The sequence below is a fragment of the Lytechinus variegatus genome, chromosome 16, assembly GCF_018143015.1.
Source record: "Lytechinus variegatus isolate NC3 chromosome 16, Lvar_3.0, whole genome shotgun sequence".
Classification (NCBI taxonomy): Eukaryota; Metazoa; Echinodermata; class Echinoidea; order Temnopleuroida; family Toxopneustidae; genus Lytechinus; species Lytechinus variegatus.
Genome location: NC_054755.1, coordinates 1,963,365 through 1,979,236, shown reverse-complemented (window position 1 = coordinate 1,979,236; position 15,872 = coordinate 1,963,365). Strand labels below are relative to the sequence as shown.

At 35.9% G+C, this 15,872-nt stretch overlaps 1 protein-coding gene across 2 annotated transcripts in view; it reads right to left on the bottom strand.

The window, feature by feature from the left end:
- The window catches only part of LOC121429438 (fibronectin type-III domain-containing protein 3A-like), a 97,660-nt gene that overhangs the window by 12,467 nt on the left and 69,321 nt on the right, over positions 1 to 15,872 (bottom strand). For both annotated transcript variants that reach the window (XM_041626432.1, XM_041626433.1), the window contains 9 exons: positions 12,645 to 12,837; positions 8,686 to 8,810; positions 7,583 to 7,745; positions 6,492 to 6,578; positions 5,987 to 6,125; positions 5,399 to 5,464; positions 4,836 to 4,954; positions 4,070 to 4,175; positions 1,612 to 1,793 (listed from right to left, as the gene is read on the bottom strand). In XM_041626432.1, coding sequence (XP_041482366.1) covers positions 1,612 to 1,793; positions 4,070 to 4,175; positions 4,836 to 4,954; positions 5,399 to 5,464; positions 5,987 to 6,125; positions 6,492 to 6,578; positions 7,583 to 7,745; positions 8,686 to 8,810; positions 12,645 to 12,837 — 1,180 coding nt within the window. The remainder of the gene's footprint in view (positions 1 to 1,611; positions 1,794 to 4,069; positions 4,176 to 4,835; positions 4,955 to 5,398; positions 5,465 to 5,986; positions 6,126 to 6,491; positions 6,579 to 7,582; positions 7,746 to 8,685; positions 8,811 to 12,644; positions 12,838 to 15,872) is intronic.

The window sequence follows — 15,872 nt, the reverse complement described above, 5'->3', positions numbered from 1 at the left end:
ATTGCTTCTGAGGGAAAGGAGGGGGGGTAACCATTTTCCAAACTTATATAACTGGATTTTTTCTAACTTATTTAGTACATGATATATAATCCTTCAAACATTTACATTAAGTAAAGTAGACATGCACATTCCCAATCATTAATGGTTTTCGATGACTCTTAAGCGATTGTACAAAAGGAAATCTAATTATGTCTACTCAGACAACAAAATTACATCATGATTACAATTTGGGACCGTTCAAGGGAAAGGGAAAAAGCACATGTAATATTTTCATCCGATATCAACAGGCTCATAATCATGTGACTAACTAACTTGTGTTAAAGACCTGAAAATCTGAATTATATCAAGCTGTTCTGACATGCAGATATGCCTTACTGCAAGGTCTTAATACAGGATTGACTCTGATGAGAATGGGGAAATTCCCCTGGGGGTCGAGGGGAAATTCCCCTGGTGATTGAGGGGAAACTCCCCTTGAAGATGCAGGAAATTGACCTGACCTCCAGACATGGATGATGAGGGGATGCTTTGCCCCCTTCCAATAAACAACCCACTTTTAAGGCAAGAAGTATTCAAATCATCAATACAGACAACATGTAGTTACTGTACTGTAGTTACGTATAATAACAAATCAGAAATACTATACCCATGACTTTTATGCCAAGATAACGCAATAATGAGTCCATGGAAAATGTGTATTATACAAAACTGAAATGTGTTTCATAAATTCATGCACGAGTTTGAATTGCATAAGATTAAAATGAATGTCAAGGAGCACAAAACCTATTTCCTCACGGAACCGATTGGTCCCTTTACAAGGCCGACATGTATATGAATCAGATAATTCAGTTGCTGACTAGTTAAGTTAAGAACCCCCTTTAAACTTCAGAAAACAAAAATGACACTCTAATGACAAGAACCATGCTCAAAATAGACCGTCACTCTTTTCCTCAAACATGGGATCATAGCCACAATTTTCCCTGGGGAAATATGGTTAGGTGCCTCGGAAGATTATTCATTATTTGTTGTTTTTTATTCTTATTGTCTCGTTTGGGGGATTTTCTTTCTTATGTCACTTGCATGATAATCTAATATAGATTGCATTTTCTTTTAAAAAAGAAAACCCATTGCCCCTTTCAAAAACAGGTACCTGTTAACGGTTTATTTTCAATTGATCTAATGTCAATTTGTCCAAACACCAATTTGTCTACTGTCATTTGGTCTACCATCAGTTCGTCCATTATCCACATGGTCTAATTGCCATTTTGTCCACTCAGGTGATCCAATAGCCTTTTAGTCCATATACCATTTGGTCTAATTGGACTAAGTGTCAATTGGGCGAAATGAATGAAAATGAAATAGATATTAGACCAACTGGTTATGAAATGAAATGGTCATAGACAAACTGGTGATTAGATGAAGTGATGATTGGACCTAACGGTTATTGGACCAAATGGTTGTTAGACGAAATGTTGATGGACAGAATGGCATCAGACTAAATGAAGATAGACCATGTGGTGAGTGGACAGGCTGGCAGTAGACATATTATAAATTTACCCCTGTAATCCTGCTACTTTGCCTACTCTTCCCAAAGTCCTCTCCATTCACACTTACCCCTATTTTGTTACAAGACCTCAACCTGAAGTCATATGTCCTTCCCGGTAGCAAGCTATTGACGGTACACTCTGTGATGTCTGCTGTCGCCCGATGGACTTCGCTAGTAACATTATTATCAGCTGCTGTCATTTCGACTGAAAACTCTGTGATTGGAGCACCCCCGTTGTAGTCCGGCATGCCTGGAGAAAGAGTAGTTTGGTTTAAAATCGAGGTTAAAAACACAAGATGACTTACATTACCTCGATTAACTTTTCATTATTGAGATGAGTCACATCAATAATAATATGTCCATTTACATAGCGCTGTTACTATGTGCATATACTCAACTATGCTTTGATACTTGGTATCATATAATTACCCTGGTTGTAGCTGAGCCGCAATATTAATAGGCGCTAAAGCATTCAAGGAATAAATCATACCAGGTACCCAATATCACCTCACCTGGGTCGAGTGCAGCACAATGTGAATCAATCAAACAAAGCATGACAAGAGATCAGAAACAATGTACTCTCACATTGCCTCACAAATAACGTAGAAGTGAATGAAATAGATTGAATCTGAATGATAAATCTATCATTATCATGCTTATGATCATGAATGTTTGACTGAAGTGGTAGGGGATCACTGAATTTGGATACAGAACTATGCCATTTCAACATTTCTTTGATTCCCCTATTTATCACTCATCAAATTCATACAATAAATTCCTTAGCTAAGTTCCATGAAAGGATATAATGAATTTTAAACATTTGATTTAAAAAGGAGTTGGCCAAATATCACAAAAGACTTTTTGCTACTTTTCTCCACTGAAATGATTCCAGACAAAATGTCCTTTTGCTTGGATATTAAAAACATCCAAGCCTAACATTAACTCTTTGATCAGTTTTGAAACCATAGATGCAGAAAGTTTGTTGAGTTATATCATACTTTCTTGGCAGCATATAATGTCAAGAGGAAAATATTAATAAAGCCAATGCAAGAAATATGAGTAATCAATCCTAAATGTTTTATGAAACTTGAATCCCATGGATTTCAAAATGAAAACTAATATCAATATCGATACATCACTGTCAGTGTTATACCAGGATGATTCACTTTTAAAGACTGTGTTAGACTTGAAAATGATACACATGAATTACATTGATATCATTTGATTTTGGTCTCATAGAAATTAAACATTATGTTCTAATGTAATGCATGCACATATCACAATTTAGTCATTGACAAATTAGGTGTATCAGGGTTATGAATAAGATTCCACGGTGTCTTTGGTCTTCTCAAGAGTGGTGTGTCAGCACTTTAAACCTCTGTTTGTCTTATCATTCTCTTCAAAACCATTCAACATTACTACCTTTATAATATGCATTAGAAACCCTTGTAAAACCATAAAACCAACCCATTTTCCTCCCACACTTCACAATCCAATAATCTGATTTCAGATCAATTACGCCCTGAGATCATTAAAAATATATGTATAAAAAAATAATTTAAAAAATTATTTTCTTCATTAAAGTGAAACCTTTAAGAGAAAAATAAGATTAAATTCAGCCCTTCTAATCAAAATATGTTTTCAAGGTGCTACCCCCCCCCCCTCCAACCCGGCCAAAAAAATACATTCATTCTCAAAACTAACAGCAAAACATGCATGACGTGACTCACAAAGAAATGTCAACGGACAGCCCACATATTTCCTGTAATTATAAAATCCTCCCCGAACTTTCTATGAAACAACATGTCATTATTACTTCTTTCATTTTTGTAGCTAATGTTCAGGAAAATGGTAATTTGGTGTTTTCAAAATCCTTGCATTCCTAATGTATTTCCCCTTCTGCTAAACAATGACATATCTAATTCCCTGACAACATACACTTTCTGCATGTAAAAACTGCTACTTCTGCACATCTATTCGTATCAGTTTGGTAGCTGGGTAAATATAATCTCACAAAATTTTATCACAATACAATCAGCATACAAGAATAAATCAGCTGTAATTTTTTTTTTACCCAAAATAAAACACATAAAAGAAAGGTGATCTTTATTTTGGGGTAGCATTTCATAGAACTGTGTTTCTTGATATTCTTGTTCAATAGCCCCCACCCCTAACAAGACTGGGGGGCTGATTCTTATGTACTTTAAAAAGTACATTTAAACACCCCCCCCCCCCCCCATCTTCTTACGCTTTGAAATAGCCCAGTCTATTTAGGGTTAAGACAGGTTAAATTGTGACAATACAGTATTCCCACAAGCATGCAAGTCAAAGGAGAAAAAATACAAAACTGTGATAAAACCCTATTTTTATGAGCTAACGCACAGGTGTTTAATTGTTTTTGTCCTTCAACTTGGCTGCATGTAAGAACGCTTTCTACCACCCAAGATCTTTGTTTCAACATGGAATAAGGTACAACTGATTATATTCGCAATAATATTAGAAGTCAGACCGAAAATCAGAACTTACCCCATCTCAAATTGACTGAAGTAGCTTTAGGTTTTCCATGTACTCTAGGTGAATGACTTTGGCCTGGTACTATGGGTAGCGTTGTTATACTAAACACTTCCGAACACTGCAAACAACAAAACATTTTTTTCAATTAAAAAAAAATCAGAGAAGTAATAATCCTTCACAGAATCAATTTGAAGGTCCCTACAGAAATGGGTTGGTCTAACTTAATGTCAATTGTAGCAGAAACAGGATGTGATAATTTGAAGATGAAGTGGTGGTGGCGGTAGTGGTGATGGTGCTGGTGATAATGGTGGTAGTAGTAGTGGTGGTAGTGATAATGGTGGCGATATGGTAGTGGTGGTTGTAGTGGTGATGGTGGTGATAGTAATGGTGGTGGTGGTGATGATGGTGGTGGTGGTGATGATGGTGGTGATAGTGGTGGTGATAGTAGTAGTGGTGGTGGTGGTGGTGGTGGTAGTGAAGGTGATAGTGATAGTGGTGGTGATAATAGTGGTGGTAATAGTGGTGGTGATAGTGGTGGTGATAGTGGTGGTAATGGTGGTGGTGATAGTGGTGGTGGTAGTAGTAGTGGTGGTGGTGGTGGTGGTAGTGGTAGTGGTGGTGATAGTGAAGGTGATAGTGTTGGTGGTGGTAGTGATAGTGGTGGTGATAATAATGGTGGAAATAGTGGTGGTGATAGTGGTGGTCGTGGTGGTGGTGATAGTGGTGTAGGTGATAGTGATAGAGGTGATATTAGTGCTTTGAGCGGAGGGGTACTTACTGGACTCGTTCCTCCTTTACTCGTACATGAGACTCTAAGGTAGTAAGTACATCCTGGCTTTAGATTATCAAACTGGTGCTCCCGTTCCATACCCCTATATGCTGGCGAAAAGGGACCATCTAGCAAACAGAGTGATACAGCATGTGTTAAATATGAATGTCAAATAGTGATAGATATAAAAAAAAAAACAGGGCCTGTAAAACTGGTTCTAGTTAATACATGTAAACTGTGGTCTACCCAGATTGCATTTTTTTTTCCAAAAAGGCCCCATGACACTTTGCCTCCAAAATTAATAAACAGTCCTCATAAATTCAAAATGTTGATGGTTCTAGGCATTCACGAATACGATTCCAATCCAATAACTTCCCATCAGCCTTGATCTATCCGAAAGATAGCTCCCCTAGGATGACACTCCAATGAAGACACCTTTCTTCATAAGAAAATTGCCCAAGACTTAGAGGGAATCAGAGTCCTGGCAATGGTCATGGCAATATCGTATCAGTATTCTTATATCTCATCAAGTTTTTATATCTGCATAGTTTAAAGGAAAGATGAATACTTACTTCTAACTTCAGCTTTTTCTAGTTGATATGATGTTACTTCAGAGCCTCCACAATCCCTAGGTGGATCTACAAAGGAAAAAAAAATCAGAAATATATCACATTTTAACAATACAAACAAAACAGAAGGAAAGAAGATTGTCTTATCCTCAAGCCTGTAAATAAAAAATCTACACTTAAAATTAGAAATACTTGGCTTTTATTTGAACAATATTCTTTTTTAGAAAATCTGTTATGTATACTTTGTAGAGATATTGGAGGAAACAAGTCTAGGGTTAACAAGAATTCTCATTCTAGAGCATCAGACAATGACATCATCAATTTGGTACTATGTAGAGCAGCACCTGAAAATATGCTAACCCTCTGAAGACTTGTACAAATGTTACGTAATAGAATATAAGATCATCTTTTCATTTGAAGCATTGTATTGATGTTTGTTTCAACTCAATATGTGGAAATAAGGCAGACTTTGATGTAGAAAACCAAGAAAAATAATTTTATTTTCATTAAGGCCTGTTATACACTGGGTTGGATGTACATATTTAATGTGATTTCCCTATTGTGGTAATAGAGAATGAATGCTAAACTTACCCCACATGATCTTGAAACTGGTGGAATGCAGTTTACCCTTGAGGCTTGGTTTGGAAGGCGCTCGCGGTGCGTCAGGCATCGTCCGAAAGGCCACTATGCTACTCCACCGACTATTTCCCTCTTCATTGAAGGCACATAACTGTCAAGGGAACAAAGGTCAAAGGTCAGATGGTGTGAAAGGCTGCCCATCCTTAGTGCACTTGGAGATGAACTTCTCAAAATGGCCGATTCAGAAGTCTTACGGGAGTATTAATGGACAACCTTGTAAAAAGTGTATGGACTACAAAGATGATCTAAAGAATTTTCTTTTTTCTTTTTTTTTTCTTGCTACAATATAATTTTTTTTAATGACATATTCAATTCAGGTACCTTATGAACTGATAGATAACTTTACATCTAGTTCTTTGAGTGAATACAGAATGTCAGTATGCTATTATATGACTAACTGAAGGGCCTGGGTTCTGTATTACAAAGAGCTTTCTAAAACACCAAAACAGGTACTTACCCTAAACTTGTAATCTGAATTTCTGGCAAGATTTTTACAAGAGTGACTTGTTTCTTCTCCTCTGTACACCACCTGGAAGCCATAGCGCTGGAATACAGAATGAAAATGTTTCTATATCAATATCACTATGATTATAAATTTTAATTTATTTGATTTAATAAATTTAGATTTTAAAAGTCAGAAGTCTAACAAAACTTACATTGGGTCCAAATAGTACTGCAACTGAGGAATTGCAAAAAGCAATCAACACTTTTGTACTTCACTAACTGCTCATGCCATGATGATTTGTAAGCATCGGACGTTTATAAACTTTATGGCATTGCCCATCTGCAATAGTAACTGATGTTGCTTCCTATAAAAGTTTTTCTATTATTCAATCAGTCAGAAGTTTGTTATTAATCCCACATATCTTTAAATCACATATGTAGTTGCAAATGAACCGATTCCAGAATAAATTCTGAAGACAAAGACAGAGTCCAGGCCTATATATATTTATAGCGCTTAAGGAATGAAGGATGAGGCAACATTGATGCTCGATGATCTGATATTTACTCATACAACAATGTGCTCCATCATTAATTTCTATACTTGTTGGATTTGGGATTTGTTGAGAATACTGTGTGAATTATGACAGGGGTTAGGTTCATGTTTCTGGTTATGCTTTACAGACGTGGAAACTTTATGCAGGAGCAATTGTCCTATTAAAGCCGGTATTCAATTCTAAGTATCTTACATGTTTTTTACTTCTCTAAGTAAAAATGTGTAAGCACGTATTCAGATCACATCTAAGTAATTTACTTTATCAAGCCAAATTTAAGCAAAATACTTGCTGATAATCATTGTGACATCATAAAGTTTGAGCCAAATAACGTGCAATGTATGAATCCATCTGTGCACAGATGAAGAATGCATGACTGCACGTATCACGTTGACTTAGCTGACTTAGGTTTAAGCAGAATACTTAGTCAGAAAATTGAATTGATTACCAAAGATGGTTAAGTATTCTACTTAAACAAACAATTGAGTAAAATTCTTGAAATTCTGGCTTAAGTATCGAATTGAATACCTGTCCTGGATCCTTGTTTTCTTACCTTTGATTCATCATCCATTTCTAGACAGTACCCATGGATGTCACCAGGACCCCTCTGCCATTGAAGCTTCAAACTCCTGGCAAGAGCTTCTATAAGGGTTGGTGGACTGGGCACCGGGGGTACGCTGCCCGATGTATAGAACTTTGCTTCCTCACTGAACCCACTGTAGAGAGAATGGGAAAGAGATAGTCACGTTTAAACATGTGGACTTTAAAGGGGATTTCAATTTTCATTTAGTTGTGCTGTAAAATAATGTCCATCATTAAAGTAGGCATACTACCAACATACAGAAATCCAGTTCCCAAGTGAAAATACAATGTAGACTAAGAATGGATTGTTGGTTTTTTTTGGACATGTGTTTAAGAAATAACTAATATTCTGTTTCTGACAGGTAAAGATCAATGGATGAGTTTTCTACAAAGAACAGTGTCTACCATTCTGAGAAGCACATAGGGTATTAAAATTAACAAACCAAAAGTGAAAGTCATTTAAAAATTGGGATGCGTCACCCTGAGGTTCAGTTCCAAAGTTTAAGGTTAAGTCATAAACTAGTCAATCGATTTCCTCCGAGATAGGTCTTCCGTTATTATTGATTTATTGAGCACCACTTAAAATGCCACTGAACATAATAACACATTCAAAACTATGTTTTGGATAAGGAATCAGTTCTACAGGAGTGGGAACACAGCTCTTACCTATCTTTCTTATTTGTTAATACATACAAGAAATGCTTTTGTATACGTTTTGGAGAACAGTTGTTATCTCCACGGATATACTCGTTCATGAATTTGTCCTCAAATAGTCCAGAATCAGTACAAATCAGAATAATAGTACGGACCCAGCAATGAAAATATTGTTCATTAATTCAGATACACTCCGCACCATACTGCATAAATTCACAGATGAGATTTAGTACAGAATGAGTGAGGAAATGCGGATCAATTCCTACTAAAAGTAGTACTCAAATAATCAGGATTATTCTGGTCTTCGACCTTTCAAGAATACTTATAAGCTGCATCTGATCCGCATCCACAAATTAATGAAAGGGGTATATACTAGATGTTTTGGAATACGTTTCATTAGAATGTGAACACAGTTCTTACCTTGATCCATGGCTATTGATGGCTTGTAATCTAAACCTGTATAGAGTGGATGGCTGGAGCTTGGTGATTTTGTACTGCTTGTCTGGGCCTTCATATATTGCTACATAGCCACTCGAACCATTACCCTATACAAATATAGAATGAATGAAATAGGGAGAGGGGGAGTGAGGGAAAGAGAGAAAATGAAAGAAATGAAGGAGACAGAGGTAAAGAAGCAGAATAGAGAAAACAGTCAATCAATTGAAAAGAGGAAGGAAGAAAAAAGACAAAAACAATGTTGCTAGATATACAACTGTGAGAACTGAATTGGTTGTATGTCTTTACTAATGAAGTCATCAAACATAGGAACAAAGTTTGATGACCTCATATCCATTCAAACAAAAGAAATATCTACCATCCACATTCTTATAATCACCACACACCTTACATCAGTTTATGATCAGATTTTTGCAGCAAAATCATACTTGGGGTCAGAATAAAAACATACTTAAATAAATCTTGAAAATTTGAGTGATTGTGTGCAATTAGCTTGCAATCAAAGCTGATTACATGATCACCATGACATCCCCACAATTTAAGAAATTACAACATTTCTATTGGATGTTTTCATATTACTTTTAAAAAGCTGTGTGAACATTTTCTTGTTGACAACATATCACTTTATGATAAGGTAAAAGGCAAACCATAATGTGTGGGATGGTATTAACAAACAATAAGGGTTAGGACTCTGTTCATTGTTCAAGCATCATGAATTCAGAAACATGAAACCAGAATAAGCAGTAGTTCAACATCATTTATAAACAATGATCACTTTATCTCATTATTATGTTCTCAAGTACATAATATCAATAGTGTCTTCCCATTCCTTTGCTAAGTTTCCCACAAGTTAAATTTAAAAAACATGGTCTCTCATGTTTTGAATTCTGATAAGTAGGTCAAACATGTGTGACCTTGTGATAGCTGAAGATGAACTAGGTCGGAGGTCAGATGTGCCGGGATGTCAAGGTAGTGTAATTTGACAGACACTTGATGAAACATAAACATTGGTTTGAAGGGGACTGTTGGAGCTCAAGCTAGGTAACATGCATGTAGGGGAATCAGGATAGAGAAGAGAGAGAGAGAATCAGCAGAGTGAGGATTAGATTGGGAGAGGAATTAAAGAGAATCAGAATAAAAAAAGATATTACATTGTATCGCAGAAAAGCTCAAAGAAAGGACAAAAAAAGAGAATCGGAAAGAAAAAACAGAGGGAAACAGTGATAAGGTGAGAAAGGAAATTGAAGTAAAATGGACAAAAAAGGTATAAAAGAAAAAGGGGAAATTGAACAAAAGAAGGAGGAAAGGAAATCTATTTTAATAAAAGAAAAGGGAAGCCAAAATAGGTATAAGAAGCAGAGATGATACATGAAGGAAGACGAAGGGATGATAAATGAAAGAATAATGAGCAGGCATATCTTACAATACAGACTGAGATAAGACATAAGGGTCGTCTGCACCATCCCAAGTTTTCAAATAAGCGCGCTATTTCTGATCCGGCAAATTACCCCGATCTGAACAATCTCGAGATTATTTGCAATGGAGACGCAATTATCGCACTTGTTCGTAGGATTAATCTCTAGACTGTAATCCCAAGTCAACTTGGGACTTTTTGCAAAATAGCGCGCTATTTCATGATTTATCACGCTAATTCGTAGGAGCAGACACACTCGGGATTACTTATTCACAGCGTCAGACCATAATGCATTGATGCCTCGCTCGAGCAGGAATTGCTTTTCTTGCGATAGTGGAGACAGGGTTTCTTGAATCTCGAGATTAATCGCCAATCGGTCTAAAATCTCGAGATTGGGCAAACTCAGGATGGTGCAGCACCGCCTAAAGAGTCAGAACTACAGCTTGGGAAATAATATTAGACCATACTGTGTATGAGATAAGTAGAAAAGTGTTCTAATAATCGTTTCCTAATCGTAGATTGAAAAGACCGAAATATGAAGAGAAGGATATCATCAATAGTGATTTCACATTCTAATGAGGAAAAAAATGAATAGAGATGGAAAGAAGACGAGGATGGAGAACGATAAACTGAAAAAGAACGAATGAAATAATACAGGAAGACGTAGAGAAAGATGGCAGACACGAATATCCATGTTTGCTTTCAATATGTGACCTACTTTTCTTAATCCCACCAGGGCTTAACCCTATCTAGACAGTTTCACATCTTGACGGAGGGTTCCCCTGCTTGAGGGACATTGCGTCCTAAGCCTGTTAGCTCACCGGTATCTAGTTCAAGCCGTTCAAACACAGACTTATTTGCCCAATCAGGGATTATAAATTTACCGTCTTTCATGGGTTCCTGCCTGTACATGTACCTGACTTGAGCCATAAATATGAATGAAACTTTTCAAAACAATCCATCAATCAGGCTGCTGGATGGTAAAGTTCAACTACCCCTGGTGAGTACATCACCAAATCTAAACATTGCTAGTTTCACCAGGATGTCCTACTTACAGCTGGTGACCTTGTATGACCCCCACCTTGACCTTTTCAATCCTGGGTCAACCCTTGACAGATGTCCAGAGCAGGGAGAAGGAAGTTGACTAGACCTACTTTCACAAAACCCTTTTCTCATCAAGATCTTAATTCAAAGTCAAATATGAGAAAAGACACGAAACTGCAGGAAACAGTATCTCAAGGAACTAACTTTGCTTGCAAAAGTACAAACCAATGCAGTCCTCACTAATTTATCAATTGATATTTGGAAGTACTGCAAGCTACACGTAATGTAATTATATTAATTGATATAGCCACATATGCCCCCAATAAAAAATTGAAATAGATGTCTATATAGGCGTGTGCCTGAGTTTTGGTTTTCAATATTGGAATTAGAATTAAGTGATGTGTTACAACCAGCAGGGTTATCTTGTTAGTGACGTACGTGTATGTTTAAGCTTCAGCAGGAGACCTTCCTGGGACTCAGGAGCAAGTTGGAAAATAATAGCATTTAAACACAACCAAACAAATCAAATACAACTCAGAAATTCATGCTTCTGATAGGTTGATAAACAGTTTTTTTTTAGATTGTTCTTTGGATGAATAGTGACCCATAACTGCCACGTAATAAACCATAATTAAATTAAAAGCACAAGGTTTTGACTTGTGCTTTTAAGAGTTACTTTATTGTAACTCTTTCTCGAACACCCCCACCCCCTCCTCCAAGAAGCAAGTATGAATACCCTCTCCTCAGGATGTTCAGAGATCATGGCATCCTCTACAATAATCATTCATTCAAATGAAAATGGAGCATCTAAGACACCGGCAGAAAGTGGCAACCCCTAAAATGCCCTTTCCTACAAGCACAGATGACACATTATCATGTGACACGCAGCCGGAACACTGGAATGACATCACGTTACAGACGTCAAATGCAAAGCAATGACAGAACAATAGACCATCCCTGGAGCCTCTCAAGTCAGGACAGGTAACAATAAGATGAACCTTGGTCTAATCAACCTTCCAGGGCCCATGTTGTACTCCTCCCCTCCATTCAAAGCTACCCTCCTAGTAATGTTGTTTGGGAGAACTTTATCACAATGCAGAATTCATACTCGGTTTTAAGGCTCTAGACAACAAGAAAACCTCTTAGAATGGACTAGAGAAGCTCTCTGGCTAGCTCGGTATCTTTTACAGACAATGACATTAAAGTTCAATAGGGAATCCATTCAATTCTCCATCTGGTGCCCGTTGCAGAAAGAGTTGCATTTGAACGCAAGCCAAAAATCAATCGCAAGTCCCAAATGCGCACTGTTGATTGGTTGAAAATCAAGTTGCAAATGATTTCTAGAGTTGCGATTAATTGCAACTCTTTTTGCAAGAGGCCCCTGGTTCTTCAGCAAGAAATTCAAAAGAAATCTCTTTAACAGAATTTATCTTTGTTTTTAAGAATAAAACAGAAGATGGCATACCTTATCACATTGCAGCAAATAACTGTGGATTTTGGACCCATTAGAGTTGGATGCCTTCCAGGACAGGACTAAGAAGTTCTTGGTCCTACTTGTGAGCCTTGGCATCAAGGGCACGTCAGGTGGGCAGCCATTGGTCTCCAAGATAACCGGCCGTGATGGGGAACCATGTATACCGTCCAATATTGCACTCACACTATAGGAGATGAAAGAGGGAAAAGAGATAAGGGGTTATAAAGAGCATTAAAAGTATTCGAAAAATAATTATTACTAAAAAATAAAATACATATTGGGTTATTTCATCCTTTTTGTTTACTCTTCCATGATCATCACATTTATCATAGCCCTATTAGCAAATATATTGTTGGTGGTATTCCTGTTATTGTTACTGTTGTTTTGTTTCAGTTTTTTTTATTTTACAAATGGTATCTTCTTTGTGTGCTTGTAGTTTGCATGTTATTACCTTTTGTTTGATTTTAATGCATCCATGCAATATGTTGATTTGCTTTTATGATAGTTTCTTGTTGATATCATAAAAAATATCATCTTAAAAGCTTTCCTATCATTCTTCAACAAAAGGGAAGAAATACATTGATGGGCAAAAGGAAAAAAATTGATGCTTTCTAAAGAGACGCTCATAGTGACATGGCAAGGATTAAAAAAGTCAAGAAAAAAATAACTATCAACTTTTCTGGGATATATGTGACAGTTTTTATAAGTCAGGAATATTACATTTTCAATGAAACTGGAATTTAAAAAAAAATTGTAATTAAAGTCTTATTTTTCTACTTCATCATTTATTAAGTAGTGTTGTTAACAACGAACCGACATGATTAATGTGAACAAGAACTTTAGAAGCATGCTTCCCACGTAACTGCTATCAGTAAAACGGAAGCATGGCATAAAGGAAGGAAACTATGAGAATTTATAACAGGTATAATAAAGATAGAATCAATGTTTGCTTCTTGCATAGAAACAATAATTTATTTTGGGGGCTGGACAGTCTTCCTGTCTATTATACATCAGAAGGGGAAAAAAATCAAACTGAATATATACAATTTCCTGAGACAATATGAATTAATGTCCCTGGAATTGGAAGGCAGTCTAAATAAAAAAATAAGACAATATCGGTTGAGTTTCTTACTAATAATATACATTCAATAAAATGAAAATATCTTATAATAATGAAGTACAATTTCACATTTTAGAGTCAAATTTGCCAAGTTTATACAGGGATGCAAGTGGCTTCATCATGCATAGATAAAACTCTCTTCCTTCTATCAGTTTGAATATGTGCAAAATAAATATTCTGTATGTCAATAACCTCATCGTTCAAACTCATTTTCCACTTTTCTAATCTGAGCTTTTATTCCAGGGACAGATCCTAAAATAGTCTTAAATGCATATCAATGTAATCCAACATTTTTAAACAATTACTGCCCAACCATAAACTACTTTGACGATAACATGTGACGTAGGGCACTATGCTATAAACCTGTGTGAAATATATATCCTTTTGATTAAGTGAAGGCATAAAAGAGACGGAAATAGAAAGATTGCTTTTCAATTACTTAGAATCTTTATGTAGATCAAGTTTAATAAACTCAAGTTGGATGTTTTTAGCTTCAACTCAATGTCCGCACAGAGAATGACTTTACTTTTATGAGTACAACCACAATCGGTTACAGATTACAATATTCAGAGTTCTAGACGTATGAAATTTATTTTGGGGATATTGTACTATCATGGGAGAAATAATTAACGAGTACGAAGCCATATTTTAGAGACACTTTATACATAAATAGCAACTATCTTGGACAATATCACTCTTGCAACTAGAAGTTGATATACTGAAAGTCTGAAAATGAAATATCATTTCAAATGTGGGGCAAGTACAAGCTTTACATCAGACAATTCTATTAATACTTCACACATACAAGATGAGAATGGAATATTGTTTATAAGTTGGTACTATTAATGATTATTTTCTCACAGAGAATGAAAAAAAAAACAGAGTAACAAACGTTTAAGGAAGAATGAATAAATAAAAAGAAAGTTTTGCGCATTTGATTTGAGATCACTCGTAATATGTAGATCCTCCTGTTGGCAATGCGACCAAGATCTGTGATGTAACACATGTACAAATTCCTGATTACTGTAGAACATATTTCACTCACATTTTCTCTTTTATCAATCTAGTCTATTGCAAGATTAGTTGTTCTTTTTTGTGAGGGGACATGTAATACAGGTTTCACAATATTAAATCATGGAAGAATTGTTTGTCCTAATATTAAAATGAGAAAATTGTTTTGTTTTGTTTTTTTTTGGGGGGGGGGGGATATTTTCAGTGTCCAAAGAGGAGATCTGTACTTTATTGATCACAGGTCTTGCTCGCATTGCCAATGGGAGGATCTCCATAGCAGAAGTAATCTCAAATATCAAATGCTCAAAACTTTCTTATTATTGCCCATTTTACTCAAAATTTTGTTGATCTATTTCTTTAATTTTTTTTCTGCTTTTTACACGAGCAAACTTTTTCCATGGGATTCATTCTCCTTCGAGGCTTTATTATAATCACAATGTAAAAGGTTCATTCATGAACTCAGAATGAGGAAATATCACATCAAATTTCAATCACTAAAATCAACCAGGATTGTTTAGAAAATCCCCCATTTTCTCTGTATCAAATTACAGTACTCTGCCAAAGTGTCATGATTAAAAATAATGTACTTTGATATTCCTCTGCATTTATCCTTTTTTATTAGGATCTGATTAAATTCACAATAGACATAGACAATGTAAATGATGCTGTATCTTGTATCTCCTTTTCTTTTTATTATTGCGAATTGAATAATGTACTAACATGTGACAGCTCAGGTACACAATGTCCTCGTAAATCACATTGATGTAAACACCAGTAATCTCACGCTTCCTTAATATAAAATTAGCCTCTATTTCAGTTGATTTTGTTCATCTTTTTGTCACTAGATAGACACGTTTCCATTGTTCAACAAGTAGACCTATCATTTGTGATATGAGAATTACCAGTCCTGTCCTATGACTGATGGTCTGGTGTTACGTCAGAACACACAAAAAAAACATCATTCTTGAAAATTTAAATTGAAATGAATTTTCTTTTGTACAAATCTAGCCAAATCACATTTTTGATTTATATATCAACACCAAACTTTTCAGTCAATTTTGAAAACGGGTGGGTGTGTTGTCTGTTTT